We start from the raw sequence: 22,250 nt of genomic DNA, 5'->3' as shown, positions 1-22,250 counted from the left end.
ATATAATTATACATGTCTAAATAAGTTTGGGCAATTTCTGAGAACATTCAGAACATCTGTCTATCTATCTATCTATCTATCTATCTATCTATCTATTTATAATCGCCTTTTTGCTTTTGCAATTGGCTATACAAAGCATTTCAGTATTGATCAAATAATAAAAAAGAGCTTGGGGCCAGACCACTTCATTTTATATGTAAGGAACGAACTCTCTAGCTCGGAGTCTCATGCTGTTATATGCAGCTCTAGCGCTCTCACACAGGGTGTGTCTAGTGGGCGGGGTGTCGCTGCCAAGCCCCGCCTCCAGCAGTCATACCCAAATGAGCCGGTGGCCTCTGTGTTTTCTCTACACAAAGATACAGAAGCGCACGCCGCGCGAGACGAGCCAGACAGCCGCTGGGATAAACACGAGCTTCTTCTAATACACACAAGAGACATCCAGCCCTCATAGCGGTTTCCCAATCAGTTTGTCAAGAGTGTCTGAGGAGAACTTTAAGCTTATTCAGAGGAATTACTGTCTGGACCGTGCGATGCGAACTTCAGCTGTATGTGAAACGCGTGAATGAAGAGCATCTCTACAGTGCACGGAGTCAGTGGTGCCCTGAGCACCAAACACCGGACAGGACCTTAATACAGATGGATACCTTCTTTGTTGAGGTAGGTGGAAAAATTGAACACTTCAATGGAACCATCTCTCCCTGTTTCCTTTGTGATGGTGCTGCCTTTAAAAGGATGTTGCTGAGCTTACATCAAGTTTTGATCACTTTGCCATATTATACTGTCTTGAATCAAAACATTTAACAAGAATATATAAATTGTATCAATTGTTGCTGCTGTACAGTCCTCTTTTATTTTTATTTATTTATTTATTTTGCTGAATTAGGTAACTATAAAAACATGGTCTATAAAGTGTAAACAGTACTTGTTGTGTTTCATTATTAGGTGTTAAATCTGTTAGGACCCTCTGTCACTTCAGGCCAGAAAAAAATGGGGAGTCCCTTTCACATTCATTACCAGTTCAAAGGTTATTTAACACCGGATCACTGCCTTTGAAGATCACTAGCGCTTGCAGAAAAGCAGTGAACAAAATACCATCTTGATCCAGAGTAAAATGATCATAAATGCCCCAGTGAAGACCCCCAGGATGTGTTTCATGCCTCCCTCTGTCTGCTTTGCTCTTCAGTCTCTGTGTCAGCATGAGAACAAACCTGCTTGCAATGAAAGCTCAGACCTCACACACAATGCACTGACCCACTGCAGCAGTATTAAATACCTAGATACTTATATAGCATTTGGATAGCCGTATAAACCCCCTTCCAATATTTCAGACCACCATAGAGTAGAGTTGGTAGACAAAAGAAATACATTTAAAAACCCCATACCCTAGTTGTAGTCAGGGTTAACCAGTTACTTTTTGCACTGCATTTGTTATTCTCTCTTAACTTTGGTGGTCTAAAGGTTTTAAAGGGCCTAATTAAAGAATAGTTATTTCTACCTCAGCTGTACATAGGCAGCTGTTTTCCACACAACCCTTTTACTTTATCATACAGTCATATACACTGTATGTTGTATTGTGAGATATGAAGTCACAAAGTCGGGCTTTCATAGCAGAGCATTGGAGGACAACAGCAGGCCTAAATGGGAAGAGTAATTAAACATCTGTCTGGGATGGAGGACAGAAAGGGTCTGAGACACATCTAAGATTAAGAGCTTGGATCCACATGCATGGATGCAGCCGGAATGACGAGACTTAGAAGTAGCAATGCAAACATTCCATGATTATTTATAGACATGGTCGGCTGTCAGGAGGAAGTTCCCATGCGTTGGCCCATGCAGTGGCCAGTGTGGCTTTAATTAATCTGAAATATTGAAAGCATTTTAATTCAGAATTACTGAGGCATGAGTTAAAATATGGTTTGGAATTATTAAAACAATGTGTCTGATAATCAGGATGGATTTTTCTGAGCTTTGACCTTAAGATTCTTCACTTTGCTTGTATGATTTGTAATTCAGGGTTAAGCTAACATTCCCGCTGTTATGTTTCACTGATATGTCAAAGCATTGCCTTCCTTCCCATATGAATCCACGCTTGGGACAAGGCATAATGATATTGCCAAATCCCTAGTTTCCCCTCCAAGCGGTGTTCTCCCTCAGACAAGCCCTCATCCTTCCTCTGCCAGCTGCTGAGTCACTAGACTATTGAACACTCATACTGCTGGAGCTTACCTGTCCATGCCTACTGATCCTTATGACTAAGTTTGGTTGTTCCCATACAGACTAGTGGGTTCGTCCACATGGAGAGATTTATGAAGCATGGGCTTCCCGTTCCGCTCAACACTCCCACTTGTGATAATCTCATCAAGGCTTTAAAGTGAGAGTTAACCCTGTGTTCCCCTAGAACAGTATATATAGGGTGTTTTAGAAACATAAATTAGAAAGTCATTAAAAATGTATAAAAAATTTACTTAACTGGGTAATTTAAAGGGGTCATATGATGCGATTTCAATTTTTCCTTTCTCTTTGGAGTGTTACAAGCTCTTGGTGCATAAAGAAGATCTGTAAAGTTGCAAAGACTAAAGTTTTGTAAAAATCGACGCGTTTCAAAAAGGCGGGGCATAGAGGAGAAACAATAATGTACAGTATGTGGAAAATAATGTGTTTTTTTAACTTTAAACCGCATAAACACATTTCATTACACCAAATACACAAAATAATGTTCTTTTTAGCAGCATCATATGACCCCTTTAACTTTTATGTTTAGAGTGTTATGGATAGTTCAGCTGAACAATTTCAGCTATTTCAGCTTATTTTGCATCATTTTTGGCCATGCTGAAATAGACGCTGGCACAGTCAAAATGTGTAACTGGAGAAGTGCTAAATGTTTCAGTCAATGATTTCAGCCTTCGAAACTATTTAATTAGAAACCATTTCAGCTGGATATTTTCAGTTGCCCATATTTCTGTGAAAGTTTGAATTCTGCTGTGTACTTTTTTTACACCACATTTATGGAAGCTTCGCCTTTATTGTATTTCAAATTATTTCTTATATAAGTTAAAAATATAGTGCCTTGTACCTGAATAATTCATAGGTGCGTTGGATAAAAGTCCATTATATGCTTGAAAAAATTATACATCCTGCACATTAATCAAGCTTGCATCATTACGAAATTTTGGAAGCAATGTTTCGGTCAATTAACCAACCTTTAGGCTTACCATAAATTGACCAAAACATTGCTGTTTTTTTTAATAATGGAGGTTTGCGTAGTGTGTAGAATTTTCTTCTTATTCAAATTTTTCTTATACAACTAATCGCTAAAAAAAACTAAAATATCCTTGTATTCTCTGACTACTTTTTTGAAATCCTGTATGAACACCCTCTTCACTGGAGTGAGATAAAGTGCATAATGTTGATGGAAACTGGGCAAACTGGATCCTAAGATACAGCTGGAAATGATGCCATAAGTAAACACAAAATAAAAAAAACGAGGCCCCTTTTTGACATGTTTTTGCATATAGAAGCCGAGTCACACAATTATTGTGCATGGTAATTTACTTGGACACTCATGCCCATCCATAGCATGCAGGAATGTTTATATTTCGCATTCGCATACTGATTTGAGGAATGTAGTTCATTCCTCAAAAAGCACATTCATCCATTCATTAACAGAACCACAAATACATTTCCAGCTCAGTGTCAGCTATGTTAAAAATACCCACAAAGTCCACTTCAGAGGAGCAACCTAAAAAAAGGATCGATGTAGTGATCATGTCACCTGGAACAACAGCTGACCTGCTTTAAAAAAGGAATTCCTACTTTTAAAGTGTCTCTGGTAAGAGTGTCTCACATCCAACACCAGATTCCTTTTCCAGATACATTCCTGTCCTGAGGATCTCAGTCTCTTTAACCCTGACCCGAGATTCCTAGCCATGCCTCCTAGTCGCCCCATAGCTCTTAGATTTAAAGTTCCTCTGGTTTGGGTTTCACACTATTCTTCTCAGAGTGGCTTTGACTTCCTCAGGCAACCTCTAATGGTGCTGAGATGTTGATGGCAACTGAAATTGTAGCTTTTCCTCTTTGCTCTGTTGGGTGTACTAGACAGGAAGAACAAAACAATAAAATCGATTTTTGTGTTCCTGTTCCCTGCCACACCTATTTTGTTCATCAGACATTTCATGGGTACATCTCTTCTTAGGGAGAATCCATATATCAAGAGTGTTTTTGGGTGTTTGCTTGTTTACTATCAATAATAAGTCTGTTCTAAGGTTCCAGGCATCCAGTTGCATCGTTGTAATCTCTTATTATGACTAATCAGTCACAGGATTGACCGTATGTGCTCAGTAAGTGCTTTCGTCATGCTGCAGGTCGGTGTGAAGAATTATGGATTGTCCTCTCACACGTGTAGGAGTTATTTCAGTTCAAACCGGATTGCTAGTTGATCCAGTCTTGAGTAGGAATGGGGCTGCATGAGTACAGCAGCAGTCCCACAAGGCCATATTAATCCCTTTCACTGTGGCCTGGACTTTAGCAAGGCTTGCTTTTGTGTTTGAATGTTCTGAATACAGTTTTTGTGTGTGGATATTGACAGGATTTATTCTTTGTGACCAGTTTTTTACATGGTTATTAGGTTGTAGTGTGCATCTGGACGCAAACCCAGATGGATTCACCCCAATCCAACTCTTTGTTCAGTTTGTGGGCTTAAGTGGTCTTTTGTGGCCAATCTGTTTTGTTCATTATGGAGTTTAAGCACCTTAGCTGTCTAAGTTTGCAAATGCCATTCTTGTTTTTTATCCAAAAAAAAAAAAAAAGATGTCCTCATCACAGCATGGCGGTTTTGGAGCCCTTTTGGAAACGTTGTGCAGTAAACCACAATGTCCATGGCTCAAGAAGTCTTAAGCATGACTCAGTAAGAACAAATCCCTTTTGGTGAGCTGTATTGAGTTTATTTGTTTAAGACATAGCAGCAATTTTAAGCTACTGAATATAGTAAGTGTTGTTCCTTTTGTTGCAATCAGGCACTAGACTTGTCTGTAATACATTCAGTGTTTTCATTGAAGGTAATTCATTGTTTTGTACATTGTAATCCCTAATGTCTATAGCTTTTTTTTTTCTAAAAACATTTTTGGAGCAATTTTTGACCCAAATTTGCTATTTTAGAAACACTATTAAAGCTATGGCAATGTACGGGACTGATTATTTTTAGACACACTTTGCAGTGCCTTTTAAAGGGTGGGTGCGTGTAAATAGCGCTTCCTCTGTCATCTCCTTTGAGGCCCGTGTGTGCACTGCACCCCTTCCCCCTTCATTTCTTAATACTGTACCTCTGTAGTTGTATCTCCATCTGCCACCGCTCCTGCCCCCTGCTGAGGTCCAGTGGCCGTGGATCCTCGCCATCAACACCAAATTGAGCTTATCGAAAAGGCTTTTGTTTTGCCTAAGGGACAAATTATGTGGAAGTAGTTGCCAGTTTGTGCCAATATACCATTCAGGCCTTGAGGACTATTGAAGGTTGTCTGGTTGAGAGAATTTTTGGTGGATAGTGTTTGTGTTTATCACCTTTTTTGTAGTCACTGTATGTGTGTGGCACCAGAAGAATGGCTTCATATGAAAATAGTCATTATGCTCATTCCAAAATGTGATCATATAGGGTTAATTTCATTTTAGTCATCTGCTTGTAGACTGTCATTTGTTTTCTGTGTTCGTTTTTTGAACTAGTCATGCTTTAATTTTTTTTCTAAAAAACAGGGTCTATGATGGCGAGCTACATTTAACAGATTTTCCTCACCTTTACTGAGCAGAGATCACTTTCTGCTTTTTAGACCTGTGAGAGTGCATGAAAAAACAAATGATCTGTTAAAACCCTTATAGAGGAAGCTTGGTGACTTGGAAAAACTCGGTGAATCTTGAAAAAGATTCATGAGTGTTTGAATGTTTTGGCATAATAGAGCATCTGTACAATTATCACCACTCGGGGCCAATAAATTAGTCAGGTAGACCCACCTTTTCATAATAGCTGTACCATCCCATCCTTCCTGTCTTTCTGGTGACGGTGCAGCATTATTTATGTGCCCCCGTCAGCAGCTGTAGCTTGGGGCACTGAGAGCAGACGGGTTTAGCAGACAAGCTTTAAAGGCTCTGATGAACACAATCAGTTCTTGTGCTGTAATCTGTTCACAAGAGACGGTCCCATGACTAGACCCCAGAAAGATTCACAGGGGTCCGTGGAAGGTCTCATTTTCACTGAGGTCTATACACACAGGTTACCAAAAAACAGAATAGATGCTGGGTATGGTTAATTGGGCAGGGCATTTATTTTACATTTTTATTGTTTTTTTATCTAATATTTTACCATGTTTGCTTAGATATTGTACTCCTCTTTTTTTTTTTTATAAATATTTTTTAAAATGTTTTAGGGGTTTATCTCAAAGGAGATTAAGCAGTTGCACAGCTGACATGTAATATCATCCTTCAATTTAAGCTTGTTTCATGTCAAACCTGCTATGACCTCACAATGATTTGTTTCATAATAGTTGGAATATTACTCTGTTAATGCTAGCACACCACCTGTGACTTGACCTGGACTCCTCAGCTCCATGGCTGATATGTTTAAGCTAGTTATGAAAAATTAATGTTGCTGGTATATATAGCCTATATTAGGGGTCGACCGATTATCGGCCTGGCCAATATTAAGCATTTTTATGATTATCGGTATGGTCATTTTCAAAACCGATTCACCAATAAAATAACTTAATTTTGAAACGCGCTATTTGGCTCTGATGCAGCCTGTCAGAACTCACCACTCTGTGGCCTAAAGCAGTCTCCGCCCACCGCCCATCTGATTTGTTGGGAGTCACGAGTCCGACCAAACAATGCGGAATTCACTCTCACTCCGAAAGCTTGCTAACTGGATCTGCTTCAGTGATCACGCATCAGGGCTACTGCATCAGTTGTCTCTCAAAGGTAAGGCAGCAGCAGACGTTGCTTAAGTTGCAATAAATCACAATCCACTAACGTTACACTGAAGTTGCAAAACACCTCAATATTATCTATGATTTCCGCGATGCAGAAAATGTGGACGGAATCGCGGAATCCAGTCATATAAATGGAATTTACTGTATGACGCGGAATGTCACGGAATTTGTCAAAGTTTGGATGAATTAATCAAAAGTAGGTCAGTACACTTAAATAGAGTTGCGATATGGACTAGTATCTGTAAATATTAAGCTGCAAAAATACTATTTAAATATGAATCCTGCATGTTCTGCGTGTCTCTGTGTATGTAAATGGAACAGATTGCGGTTATGTTTTCTACACATACAAAGTATGCGACGCTCGCGTGATTTCAGCTTCTGTCGGCTCACTACATGAGGACATAAATACATGAACAACATCTCCAGAACTGCTCTGACTCCCTCTGAGAGTCACTTCATGATCATTTGACAGTTTCATTTGAGTAAAACTATCAGTGTTTCCCACAGACTCTATTTGTGGAGGCATATATATGCAAATTCATTCTCTGCCAGCAGGAGGCGCTATTGGAGTGGTAGAGATCACGTACAGTGCTCATGTTTATTCAATGAAGTCAAAGCCTTTTGGAAAATCTATTTGTGGCGGTCATTTCTGATATTGTGGCGGGGTTACATAACATAATTTATGTTTCTAATGTATGGGAAACACTTACATAGGTTACAGAAACTTAAAAGTTCCTCATGGCAACCCGTCAAAACATAAGTTTGGGTTATCTTAAAGAAATGATCAGAAATATATTACTGTGGTGCAGTATGATATACATAATACTAGCTACTACAACAATTATTACAACTTTTGTTTAAAAGAATAATCACACACTACACTATATCTTTCATGTTTTAATTTTAATAGTAAACCCTTTGTTTGCCAAAAAAATTAAGAGTTTAACTCTCAATTTATTAAAAGATAAATTAAATTGATTTATGCCTTCATTTGCACTGTACTGTAAAACTAACTGAAATTTCTAGAGTCACATAGGCCAAGACATTTCAATAGGCTATTGAACTAAGTGTGCCTGTAAAAGGCTATTAGTGTTATAGTTTCATGAAAATAGTTGCAGTCTTCTTAACAACTTCTACAATATACCTATGAAGACAATTAAATTGTTTACACTTATTATATACATTTATAAAGTTAATCCATTGATATGCATTAGATGATGAATTGAATAGTCACCTCTACTATTGTAGGTTATGTTTTAGCCATCAGAAAAGAATTAATGAGGAATTATGAGAGGTTATGCTATTACACATACATTTCTAACATGTAAATTATTGAAGCCAATTACTTACATTTCTCCAAGCTGTTTAGCTGTAGTACAATATTCATAGGCTTAATCATGAAGCATACAATGGCCTCTCTCTTTATATCACCCTTATTGCAGATGGATGCACAGAGTAAGAAGTGCAGTGTGGGAGTACTACACAACCAACACCATGGAAGGCAGTTTTTGTCAGAGCCCTTGTTATTCTTAATTTTGACATTAATTTTAATTTTTACACCAGACATATATATCGGTTCAAAATATCGGTTATCGGTCTACTTGATCTGTAATAAATTAATGAGGAATTATGAGAGGTTATGCTATTACACATACATTTCTAACATGTAAATTATTGAAGCCAATTACTTACATTTCTCCAAGCTGTTTAGCTGTAGTACAATATTCATAGGCTTAATCATGAAGCATACAATGGCCTCTCTCTTTATATCACCCTTATTGCAGATGGATGCACAGAGTAAGAAGTGCAGTGTGGGAGTACTACACAACCAACACCATGGAAGGCAGTTTTTGTCAGAGCCCTTGTTATTCTTAATTTTGACATTAATTTTTATTTTTACACCAGACATATATATTGGTTCAAAATATCGGTTATTTGATCTGTAATAATCGGTATCGGCATCGGCCCTGAAAAACACATATCGGTCGACCCCTAGCCTATATAATACAGGACTTATCTATTTTCTGTGGTATTTTTGCAGTTAAAGAAATCTGCACGCAATGCATGCTATGCAAAACCAAACGTCATTGGTTCTCATGCATCAAGCAAGCACTTTTGAGCTTCTGTTGACCATATTTGATGTGCTCTATGTATGTGCATTGATTAGTGTTTATATGTGGAAATTATATATCCTAAAATGATTATGTTCATCATATAACGTGATTGTGTTAAACTTGGATTACTCGATTCATGTGGATTAGTTTCACAATGTTTTATGGACATTTTAAAGAAGTGTAAACATTTTTGAGGAAAGAAATCTCTACGTTTTTATTTGGAAGATGTTATTTTTTAGGTGTATATCCATTTAATAGAAAGACATATCCATAATCCTTGCTTACTTGGAGACCAAGAGTATCTTGAGTAAAAAAAAACTCAACATGTAATTGTTTATCCAGCCCAGATGGCGAGTTTCCTATTTTAGCATGAGTTTTGCCCTGTGATTAAGACATCACGGAGAGACATCTGTGACATGTTGTGGAATACAGTCATAGGTTAAAAAAACGAGTTCAAGCATCCTGCCATCCTATTAAACTGCAACCGTATTTAAGAATATTACCCTAATTGAGTCCCTCTGCATTGTGGTGAAACCTATGTTGAAATAACTGTAATTAATTTATTTTTACGTGACTTTAAATGTGTAAATGGTGTTTAAATTGGTTATAGTCATCATTAGATGATCAGCAAGCTAGCTGTGTGCATTACTGGATGTGGCAAATCAGATTTAGCTTGAGGCTTTGGAGCCCCAACCAGCTCCTCCATCAGAGAAATACACTTCTCATTATGTTCTCAGTGGGTAGCGCGACCTGTGTGGCACTATCGCTGTTATTTGCTGATGTATAAGGGATGTTGGAATAGTTTTAGGGTTTTTTTGCAGAACACCAGTAGCTAAGCGATCCAGGTGGCAAAAATCAATTGTACAGTCAAACAGTTTATGAGACTGTTTAATGCTGAATTGAAGTCTTTGTACTTTAGTCAACATTTATTGTTTTTCTGGCTCTCCACATTAGAAGGAATCAGTGCAGTAATCTGACTTAGTTGAAACCTCAACAACAGCTGTTGTACAGTGTGTGAGATGAAGTCAGATGCAGTAAAGTGGCATCGGGCCCATCAAAGGCTTTTGAGATGCTAATGACTGTGGACAGAACTGTATGTCTCTATCATTTCCTCATGGAGATGCTTTGGTACTGGAGAAGCTTCCCTTATGTGCTTTGTAAAACAAATGTTAAATGTGTTCAGAAAAGTTATCATAGTTTTAGTGACACTGACATAAATTATAAACCAAGTATGAAAAATGTCCAGAGTTTTCATGTTATTAGATTTTTAACAAAAATGTAATCCCACTGGTGGGGCAAAATGCCCCCCAGTCTGACAAAGCAGTTTGTTTTAAACATTTACAGCAAAATCAGAGTACATGCAGTTTTAGCTTAAAATAAAAAAAGAATATAATCAATAATTATGGATTACAAAATTATAATAGCCTATTTGAAAAAATGTGTTAGCTGATGCGAACTGGCTAGCTAAATAGCTACCTGATGCTAACGAGATAATTTTTAAATATAAAGTCCAAATATTTTGATTCAACCAACTAGGTAGAATGCATTTGATGGAAAAACAAAGGATTTGACGTTCAGAACAGAATAACTACAGTAATTGCCCATTGCCCCCTGGGGGCGTTTTACCCCACCTGGCTGGGGGCGTTTTACCACACAGACTATGTTTGAGAAAAAAATATGTCATTCTGAAAATATAATTATATTTTTATTAAATAACACATACTCCCTATCTACAGGCCCTTCTGTTCTCATATCGTATATAACTGTGTTGTTCTACAAAACAACAAGCTTTAAAACACATTTTTCTTACTGCTGAAAATTAGATAATTTACTGTGAAATCCGATTTCTCTTCAGTACATCACCAGTGTAAGCTTCATCGTGAAAACTTCTACATCAGTCTTGTCAACGTAGTCCATAGTTATAATAAAAATGTATCTTGACTTTATCTTGTGGTTATTTTGGGAAAAACAGTTGGTGGGCGTTTTCCCCCACTCTACCCTATGCGTTCCCTACAGTGTACGCATAAAAACTGAATTTGATTTTTGTGGTATTAACAGGAAAAAAAACCTGGAAACTGCCCAGTCTAAACCACTTTTGTATGTGGTTTGAAATTAAATTTTATGTTTTTTTTTTTGTCATTCATTGGTTGATAGATTGGGACATTTCCTCCAGTCTTTTCAAAAGTCTATATTGCTTGCTTAGTTGTGGTACCTGCAGCACCAAACGTTACATATTCCCTTAAATTTTTTTGTAATGTTGTCTGCCTCAAATGTGTTCAGATTTAAATACTGGCCTCATTAAAAACATAATCAACGACCAAGCTTACACTGAACCTGTGGCTGCAGTCTGAAGAGAAAAATAAATTTAGACATATATAACTTGTAGTTTGAATAGTTGGTTTTAAAAAATTGGATTTAATAAAAAATCCATCCAATTCAATATTTCTGCACTGTAAACAAGGCTGTCTACTGTGTAGGAGTATTCATCCACAAGTTTCATTTACTTAGTACAATACAACCTGTCATGACTGTTAATCACCGTCTCTTTGCTTTATGCAAATCAGTCAAACATCTCAGTTGTACGGTTAATACCATTAAGTGTCACAATCTCTCAATGCTATTAGCACTCTTTCTGTCTATTGTCTGGTCTGGGGGAAGTCTGGGAAGTGTCCTTCCCCTGGGGCCACGATCTCTCCATTAGCTAATTTCTGATCAGCTACACCTTCCATCATTTATTCATACTGCTGTCAGCCTGGTGACGGAGCGTCAAGGCTGTTTATCTGATCCTTTACAAAACACTTCTCCTTCTCTGACTCTCTACGGTCAATTCAACTGTGAATTTACATGTTCTGAATTCTTAATGTTGTAAATGTATCGCTCGAGCATGACGTAAGGGTGCTTGTTGCAAATCATTCCTGAAATATGTCCCAGAGTTTAAGAATGTTTGAGCTCACCATCAGGAATTTTATTCCACAGGATGCTAAGCGTCCATTTCGACTGGGACCCTGATTTGAGGTGAGGCAAAGCTCTCATTGGCTTGCATGATGTCATGCAGGTCTGGGGAGGTTGAGGTTGACACGGGGTAGGGAAAGCTGTCTTGGTTTCACTTGGCGGTAGCATGTGACATACAGTAAGCATCCTAAGGTACAGTTTCCCCTCTTGCACTAGATTGGGCTTTTGTTAGTCTTTTGTGTGGTTCAGTTGCTCTTGTCATGTATTTTAATGGAATCCAGAGTTAGACTATTGAGCAGGTGCAAAAGTAGTTTTGAATATTACATTCACTGAATGAATATTTGTAGTCTTCAGGAAGCCAGTAAAACAATAGAGACATTTATGTTATTTATGTTTATACATATACAGTATATATAGTATGTATTATTTTTATGTTACAATAGATTTCCATTTCAAATAAATGTGTTCTTTCAAAGTTTCTATTCACCAAGTAATCCTGAAAAAAGCAGCAGTAGTATTAATCAGAACAACTGTTTTCAACAATGATAATAGGAAATATTGAGCAGCAAATCTGCATATTAGAATGATTTATGAAGGATCATGTGACATTGAAGACTGGAGTTGTAGTGGCTACTAAAAAATAATGGTGACCATAAGACCACAACTTTTTAAAAAACATTTAAAAAACGTTTTTTTAAAAACATTTAAAAATCTTACTGGCTCCAAAACGTTTAATGGTAGTGCATACCTAATTGTGTATTTCATCATTTAAACAAGTGAATCTGTTGCATAAATAAGTGCTTTGATAGCTAATTATAGCTTTAAATTCACCCATTTTCAAACACTTACAATCTGAAAGCTAAAAAATCTTAAAGGGGTCATGAACTGAGAAATCAAAATTCCCTTGATTTGTTTTAATATATAAGAGGTCATTGTGCTATAAAAAACATTCTGGAAGTTTCAGAACTCAAAACTTTCTTGTTAGTCTAAAAACAGCTTATATTGAAGCTATTCTGCCAAAATGACAAGTTGTGGAATGTGCCACTTTATGACGTAATAGTGTGGCTAAACACAAAATAAAAAAAAAAAGGCAGTTCATGACCCCTTTAATAAACACGCTAGTTGACCTCAGTATCCCGCTAGGCAGTTGTTGACTGTCCTAACCCAACCCTACAGGCTATGTCAACACTGTTCAAATGACATATGTAGATCTGGAAGACTTTAAACTTGAGCCTGTAAGGACAGCAGTAATTTCAGTCCATCTAATCAGATACCAACCCGTAATCTCACTCATTTCTTGGCCAATTTCTCTTCATTTCTGTCACTCAGTATTCCTCAGATCAAATCCCTGATCCTGGACACGTTTCTGCAACTTAACTTAAATCTTTCCAGTGACTAGTGACTGATTTTAAATACAAAAGAGCAGTTTTCTGTTAGCTTTGAACTGTCATCTGCCATGTTGCACAATAAATGAGCAGTTGGACCAGTAGAAGTCCTAATGATGGAGAAAAGTTTTGCTGGAATGAATTCAAAGAAATGCTTTGCGTGGTTGGTTTTTTGCTCTATTACTGTCTCAAGATAATTACAATAAATATAGCATAGTGTTATGCAATTTACAGATTAAACCAAGACTCGTTGAGATGTCTGTAGCAGTGTCAGTCAGTATTGAGTTCCCTCAGACAGTTTACTCTTCAGTATAGGCCCTCAGTAACGTGAAGAGCTCTTCACATCTGCACAGCTGCATTGAAGTAGAGCCAGAGGTCAGCGGAGGTGTCAGTATTGTAATGATAATCTGAATAAGTGTCACTGTTTGAGATCTAAACAGTGTGCGGAAATCTCTTTGAAATGTAGCGTGACCAGCTGCTTTCTAAAAGACTCTTTATGATATTTGTGAAGTCCACAGGAGTTCTTCTCAGAGGTGTAAAGTATTGGAGTAAATGTAATTAGTTACTGTACTTTAAAATACTTAAGTACTGTTAAAATCAGATACTCTAAGACTTTTACTCAAGTTGTTTTGGAATTGGTGACTTGTAATGTGTAGTGGAGTAATTTTCATTGTAAGGTATCTGTACTTTTACTCAAGTATGGTTTTAGGTACTCTTTACACCTCTGGTTCTTCTCAAACAAAAAGTCTAGTAGTTCTGGTAAGTTATCTGTCCCTCTGTCTCATGCATAATCGGTCATCCCAGGCTAAATAATAGTGTGAGCGGAAAAAAATGTATTAGCTTCAGACAAATTGCCAAATAACATCTAATTTTGTGGACGTTGATTAGTTTTCTTTTGTTGAGCTGATTGGATCACTCGATACTCTTGGTCTTGGGCTTCCAGCCACAAGGAGAAAGAGACACGCCACTTTGCACTGTGTAGTCTCATTAATGATTGAGGCTCATTAATTAGCAAATCTCCTCCAAATTTGGCACCGTTAAACACAGAGGTAATAGTAGCCTTTTGTGAGGGTTCAGAGTGACAGAGCGTTTTAAACTATGTTTTCTGTTTTAAAGGGCAAGGGACTATTTTACTCTTCTGTGTTAACGGTTAACAATTACTGTTAAGTATTAAGATCCTTTGAATTTAATTCATCAACTTCGACTAAATGATTGGAGAATCCAGGGAGTAGCCTGTCGTTTCACTGGAAGATTCAGTTATGACATTCTGATTAAAAAATGACAAGATCAAAACTGTAAAAAAAGAAACCCATGCACAGATGAATTGGTCATAAAATCATTAAGATATGATCTATCTAATCGATTCAATGGCGTTCCAGCTGAAAGGAACTGATTCATGTCTCCGACTATAATGCGCTATAATATGAAGGAGTTATTTTGTTTGCACATGCGCTGCAGTTTGACAGACAAAACCCTGCTTTGGAGTTGCCCAGCTGGCCTTTGTTGAGGGATTTCCGCTCAGCTGCCCTCTGGGACCCAAGCATGACCATTCTGCTTTGAGACGGCCGAGGTGATGGAAAGGTGGGGGAAGGAGGGGATGAAATGATGGAAGTGGAGGAGAGAATGGAAGGAGGAGGAGGTTTGTGTTTCTGTGACCATCTGTTGCCTATACAATACGCCCCGTGCACAAAGCAGGTTTACACTGCTGTCCTTTCAGAGGCATGCATCATGGAGCTCGCTTCTGGAAAATCTGTTAACCTCACCACATAATCGATGACATCATACGGTGGTTTGCAGCAGTGCCAGTGGAAACATGTCTGGTCTTAAACGTTGTCATTATAGTGGTGATATTATAAGACTTTCAGAGTTCTTCTTCTCCTTTGAGTTCTCTCAAAATAAATATGAAATACAGGACCTCAAGGAAGAACCCGTCGTTGCTGTTTCAGCATGATTTAAAAAAAACAAACATTATATGGTAATGCAGTAAAAAATGGTAATGTTTTGGAAAAAATATATTTGTTGAGCACAATAGCTCTACTTGGCCAGATGCTATAACTGTAATTTATCTCTGTCCATTCTGCCTTTAAATGGGGTCATGGGGGGGAAAAGTAACATGTTTTGCTGCTACTAGACATTGAGTGTCCTTGAGTAGAGAACATGTGTTATTTGGCTGTATTTCTCTTTGTAGACATGAAAGATCAATTGCTGGGGTGGTTGTTTACTAGCCCAAGTCAAAGAGTTTCTATGATAATCTGCTCCCTAGATACAGCTTGGGATATGTGATATTTTTCACCCGTTTTATCATCCAGCAGGCAAAATCATCAGTCTGATTGCTTTGAAACTTAGTTGCATTGAGGTATTATTTTTGACTATATGGACAAGTTCACATGGTCATGATTAATTTTTTGTCAATTTTTTTTTCATAATGCCTAACATTAATTATTTGAGCATTCCTTAGGGAAACATTAAGATTATCCTTGAATATTCCATGAAAGCTAATCCTTATTCTTCCACCACATAATGATAGATTTCAGCAGTCTGAACCACAGTTATCTGAATCATGAAGAAGTTAATACATTAGTTCTTCCCATGCCATTTTTTTTTATTATTTATATGTAGTAATCATTATAGTGCCCAACCCACAATACCCATTTATTTATGGTAAATACAGCTGGATTATTATCCATTATGTGATTTATCATATTCATATTTTATGTATGTTAGTTTTTGAGTTGGTTGCATGCACTAATGGTCTTATTCACTCATCATATATATTATTTATCAATTAAACACAAAACAATTGAATAATCCCACCACTTTAAATGCAGTCAATTAACTATTGCAAAGGCTCTTATGTTTACTTCCTTTAATCTATGAGATTAAACACAAGTAATTCAATGACACCATGTGCCATGAAGTGCAAATGCTGTAAATGAGAATTATATAACAATGGCATCTGATCTTCTTAAATCCGTAGACCTTGCTTCGGATGTAATTCAGTTTGGTCAGGTCACGTGAAACAGCTTTTCCGAGTCCTGTGCTTAAGTAATTTTCCTCTCGTGCCAGTCACAGACCTGGCTGATCTCTCATCTGATCCATGATTCCAGCTCAATAAAATGATGCCCTTTAGCTGCTTTAAATGTATTCCTGTAAGTAAAGGTATTTTGTTTTCCGTGAACGCCTATGGCACACATTAACTGATGGAGGTAGTCATATTTAGTCTCACGCATGTGTGATGATTTGGACATGTCAGAGAATTTGAATGTTGGCTTTCTTCCTCTGCTCGTCAAACAATGGGAACACATTAGCATACAGTTTTAACCTCCCCACCTCTTCTTTTCTTTTAGCCCTTTTAACTCAGTCCCATAGCCCCAAAGCATTAGTGCTACATTTAGCAAGGCTTTGAGGTCACGTCTGTCAAGCCTGAGCTTGCTCACGCCATGCTGACACATCAGGAGATTCTTTACAATATGGCCGCCATTGAAGAGCTACGTTGCAAGATGGCCGCCACGCCTGAGTCGGACGCGGAGCTTGGGCCAAGACAGAAAGGTTTGATTTCTAGTGTGATTTTATCCCGCTGTTGGTGAGTCTAGTCTGTTCATGCCTCGTCAAGTCTGTTCATGTCAAGTCAAGTCTCGGATTATTGTTTGGATGTTTGGATCACACTGTAAATAAACTGCACTTGGGTTCTTCACTACTCTCGCCTTCAGTGGACTGAATTCGTTACACTATGGTGGTCAGAAGAGAGAAAGATCCATCATTTTGTATCACTTTCTCAGTATGTATTAGAAATACCTACACAGAAGTGTAAACTTGTTTTCTGTAATTTAATGCAAGGCTAAGTATAGTGCTTTAACAGTACATTACATTTATTTTAAAATAAAATAAAAAATGTTAGTAACTGTAGACTGTGGAGATGCATCATCACAGTCTGTGAAAAAGGTCTATGGAATTGAATGGTGACCAGGTGTTATCAAGCTCCAAAAATGACAAAAAGCACCACAAAAATGTCAGGGAAGTGCATAAAACTTGTGCAAATTCCAAGTCGTATGTCATGCAATAGCTTTGTGAGGAACAAACTGAAATCTAACCATCATTTTTTTTAAAATTATTATTATTTGGAAAATAGCAGCATGAACATTCTTATAAATTTCCCCTTTTGCATCCAACAGAAGAAAGTAAGTCAAATGGGTTTAAATAGCTATTGAAACATCATGATTGTGAATAAATGATGATAGAATTTTCATTTATGGGTCACCTATCCCTTTAATGAATGCCTCCAATTGAAGCCTTGAATGTGTCTGGCCTCATTATAATCCACATCTCCTTTCCAGTGTATCATATGTCTATGATCATACCGTGTGTTTTGGAAAGAGTGGCTGTATATTGTGCGTGTGCCTGCACATGTTGCCTACGGGACCCAGTGCTGTTGCACATGTCAGGTCATTATTAATAGTTAATGAGGATTGATATCCCTGAGCTCTGACCTTGGGGCTTGGGTTTCGTGGTGGAAGCCGTTCCCATTGATCCTTTGGTTCTCATGTGCTGTTGGACAAACTACTCTCTCAACACTCCATTGGCCGTCTGAATGGCCGCGCTGTGGAGATTTATGCCTGTCAGAGTAAACGTGAGGGCCATCAGAACCTGGCACACCATACACACTAAAAGCCCATTCACACCAAGAGCGATAACTATAAAGATAACTCGAACTATATTTGTGTTATTCTGTTTATTATAAGAAGTTCTGTCATCTGTCGCTTTAAATGTTTAAGCTATTTAAAGTCAGGTGGATGCTGATTGGCGATCAATGTTTTTATCGATCATCAGCTGAAAAGAAAATGTTCTGAAAGTGATTCCAACACCATGAATCCTCTGCGTCATTGTTATTATTATAGTTGTGGTATTAATGTCCCTATTCCTCTTAAATTAAAACACTTTTTAAAACTTTATAGTTATAGTTTTCGTTATCGTCCTTCGTGTTAGTAGCTCTTAAGACAGTGTTCGGGTTCACAACAGAAGGAAATGACTAGTGGTCTTAGCAGCCAGACTTGTGTCTTCCTGTTTTTACATTATCTCCATTTCTGCATTCTTGGCCTTCTGATTGAAAACATGGAAGCTGGCGGCTTTGTTTAAAGCATGCCACACAATTAGACAAAAGCATAGCTAGACCACCCTTTCATTGAAGCTGTTTTCATCATCAGAGATTTTGAACAAACTTTATAGGCATAGTTGACCCAAAAATCTAAATTCTGTCATCATTTACTTACCTTCATGTCATTCCAAACCTATGTTGTTCCAATGTTGTTTTGGACCCCATTGACTGTAATTGTAAGAACGAACTTGGGTTGTCCACAGAAATAAGTCATGTCAAGTTTGCTATTACATTTCAGAGTGATCATACTTGGGATTTGATTTTATTGCCTTGGAGTCAGTAAGCAACCATCCAGAGCACCCTAGAAACTACTTAGCAATGTCCTGGCATCCACTCAAAACACCCTATTATGGTGGCGAGTGCACAAGCAAAGGCCCCTTCATAACACTGCCATGAGAAACAACCATCTCTTTTTACACAGAGACAAGTACAGGGTTTGGTGCTGCCAAAGGGCTTTGCAGCATGTGCTGTTGGCATGAATAGTGTTCTGTACTGCCCATGTGCCCACAATGTGCGTTTAAACCCACTGGGAGGGAGCTTTTTCCCAGTCAAATGCACCACTGTATGTCTATGAAATGAAAGCGTAGCGAGATGGAATGGCTGTGGTGCTTTAATGATGATGAAGGAAAGACCATGAAGGGCTGTGGTTGAGATCACTGATTGCTATTGGATCAATTGAAATTGCTCAGTGATATTCTCTCTGTATCATCTTGTTCTGTCCTCAGCTCTTTTTAGAAGCACATAATATTGCCTGCTCCATATACATACATATTTAATTTCTGTACCAGCCGCAATAGGAAGGAAATGTCTGTCTTCTTAGGTCGTATCTTTAATGCTTGTACCTTTTTATGGCTGCTCTTGATTGGTTTGCTTTGTTTAGTGTCTCATACAGTCTGTCTGTCTTTTAGGGAGCTCGTGTGTGGGTGCGGGATAAGGAGCAGCTCCTGCCCTCCACCGTCAGCTGCTGCGATGACCGGACCCTCATCCTCACCACAGATTATGGAGAGGTAAGAAAGACCGTCTGCTGAAAACACATTTAGGAAACATCTTTAAAGGAGTATTTCACCTATTTTAAAGAGATTCACCCAAAACCTTCATTTTAAGATCTTTAATATCCGAATTCCATCTTTATTTATGACTAAACAGGCTTGTGCCATTGTTTTTGGCATTATATTCTTAATGAATTGGACTGCCCATCTGTCTGAGAGAGATAAACATAAAGGTCTTAATTGTGTGAGGTTGTGTCGGTATAGTATGCTTTGACTGATCTGTAGTTTCTCACCGCTACTGGATGACCTTTGATATGAATTGCAGGAATGTCCATAAGAGAGCCAAGTTTAGCCAGTGTGTTTAATCAGTATGGCCCTCTGTTAAAGCTTTGTGTCTGGAGGAAATCCTGTTCTCATAGCACAATGAGAATGCAGGTCAGAATATATTTATCAGATGTGTGTCAACATGTAGCCTGTATGCTTTGTTCTGGTACTTCAGAATGTATGAATGTGATATACTGTTCAGCTCATGTGTTTAAATATTCTTTGCAGACTTCATATGGTACATCTTTAATCTCCATCTCTTTCTATCAGTCTACGTCTATCTATGTCTGTTTCTCTCTATATACATTTGTCTCTTTATGCACTTAAAAAGTCGGGGGACCATTTAAAAAAAAAGAAATGAGTACTTTTATTCATCAAGGATGCATTAAATTGATTAAAAGTGAATGTAAATTATAATAATTTATAGTGTTATAAAATATTTCAATTTCAAATAAATGCTGTTTTTTTTTTAACTTTCTATTTATCAAAGAATCCTGAGAAAAATATATCACGGTTTCCAAAAACTATTAAGCAGCACAGCTGTCTTCAACATTGATAACAATAAGAACATTTTTCTGAGGGATCATGTGACACTGAAGCTTGAAGTAATGGCCATCACAGTAATACATTTTCAAAATATATTAAAATAAAAACAAAAAAAACTGTTATTTAAAATTCTAGTAATATTTCACAGTATTTCTTTTTTTTATTGTATTTTTGCTCAAATTAATGCAGCCTTTGTGAGCATAAGAGATTTCTTTCAGATCTCTTCCATTATTTCTTTCTCTGTGTTTAATCTATATTTAGTCCTGTTTATATGCCAAATTTGGAAGAAAATTAGGTTCTTTGTATAACATATTGACAGAATATATGGACCATCTTGCTAAATTCTGTATTTATTGCACATACTGAAATTCTTCTATATGCATTAACATAAATGACTTCCTGTGCAATTTGTGTGTCTGTTCAGTCCAAATTCAGCCAAGTAAACATTATGTGACCATAGAGAGGGATTCGAAGACCACACCAACTACAGCTGATCATGAAAAATGATATCTCTCATTTCCAAGTGTTAACACCCCAAACCGCAAGTTAGATTCTTACGGGGCTCCCAACATGCAGTGCAGCACCTGACTCATAAAACTGCATAGTAAAGTGTAAGTGCATGGGACCCCATCACATGTTTTTTTTAACAAGCTTACTGTGGCATCCATGGTGAAGCAAGGGTCAGCAGAGATCAGAAAGGGTGTGTGTGTGTATGTGTGTGTGAGTAGAGTTCAGTGAAGTGTGGAGACTGGAGAGACTGACACTCCACTGACACACTGCTCATGTCTGGGATGAAGGTTGAGCTAAGGCTCCAGAAGAACAACTTCCTCTGGCCAGAGTCATACAGTCTATCTATCCATCTATTGTCCTATCTATCATCCTGTCAAACATTTATTCTATAGTTATATCTATTGTTCATTCACTCTATCATTTGTTTGTTCTATCTTCATTTGATCTATCTATCTATCTATCTATCTATCTATCTATCTCTCTCTCTGCCTGCCTGCCTGCCTGCCTGTCTGTCTGTTTGCCTGCCTGCCTGCCTGTCTGTCTGTCTGTCTGTCTGTTTGTCTGTCTGTCATTCTATATATCGTTCTATTGTTCTGTCTATTGATCACACTATTCTTCTGTTGTTTGCTCTTTTGTTTGTGCTATTGTTCTGTTTTTGTTTTGTAATTTTATCTATCATTATATTACCCTATCTATCGCTCTATCTATCATTCTGTTACTGTATCTATCTGTTTTGGTCTTTATCTGTGTTTTTATCTAAAGCTGAATAATGACTGATGTATTACAGTTTTTCTCAGTCGCTTTGGTGCATTTCTCAAATCATCCTTAATATTTGCAAAGAAGTATGTGCATTTCTCAAACCAATTCATACAAACAGCACGACACAATAGATTACCTGCAAAAGCCTGTAACTTACTCAAAATCTTTAGTTCATCTCTCAAAACTAAGTATTTATGTCAATGAACATATCAGTGCCATCAGAATGAAAAGTCCTTGTGTCATTGTTCACAAACAAGATAGTCAAAATGCTTAGTCATGTTGTCAGTATAACAGTGCACTTTGTTAGTATTACCTAAAGTAAACTATGGCAACATTATGGATGACAGTTACTGTATTGAACAGTATGCCCATATGCTTATGTATACCATATATCCATTTCAAAAGTACAAATTTACACATTACTGTATGTGGGATATTGATTGAAAGAGACTGGATAGGATTCACAGTTACCCTTTTTACAAGTAAAAAAACACATTATAACGTTATTGTGATATAGAAAAGAAAAAGAAATATGGGCACAAAGGCGAAAA

General features: G+C 37.5%; 1 protein-coding gene across 3 annotated transcripts in view; it reads left to right on the top strand.

Moving 5' to 3' along the window:
* The first annotated feature begins 359 nt into the window (after nucleotides 1-359).
* LOC107749884 (unconventional myosin-X-like) overlaps nucleotides 360-22,250 on the top strand; it is an 80,041-nt gene continuing 58,150 nt past the window's right edge. For all 3 annotated transcript variants that reach the window (XM_016565104.1, XM_016565105.1, XM_016565103.1), the window contains exons 1-2: nucleotides 360-657; nucleotides 19,480-19,578. In XM_016565104.1, the coding sequence (XP_016420590.1) occupies nucleotides 637-657; nucleotides 19,480-19,578 (120 nt within the window). In that variant the 5' untranslated portion in view covers nucleotides 360-636. The remainder of the gene's footprint in view (nucleotides 658-19,479; nucleotides 19,579-22,250) is intronic.

This window comes from Sinocyclocheilus rhinocerous, unplaced genomic scaffold (assembly GCF_001515625.1).
Source record: "Sinocyclocheilus rhinocerous isolate Xijiao unplaced genomic scaffold, SAMN03320098_v1.1 scaffold1473, whole genome shotgun sequence".
NCBI lineage: Eukaryota > Metazoa > Chordata > Actinopteri > Cypriniformes > Cyprinidae > Sinocyclocheilus > Sinocyclocheilus rhinocerous.
This window is presented reverse-complemented; position numbering and strand designations above follow the sequence as displayed.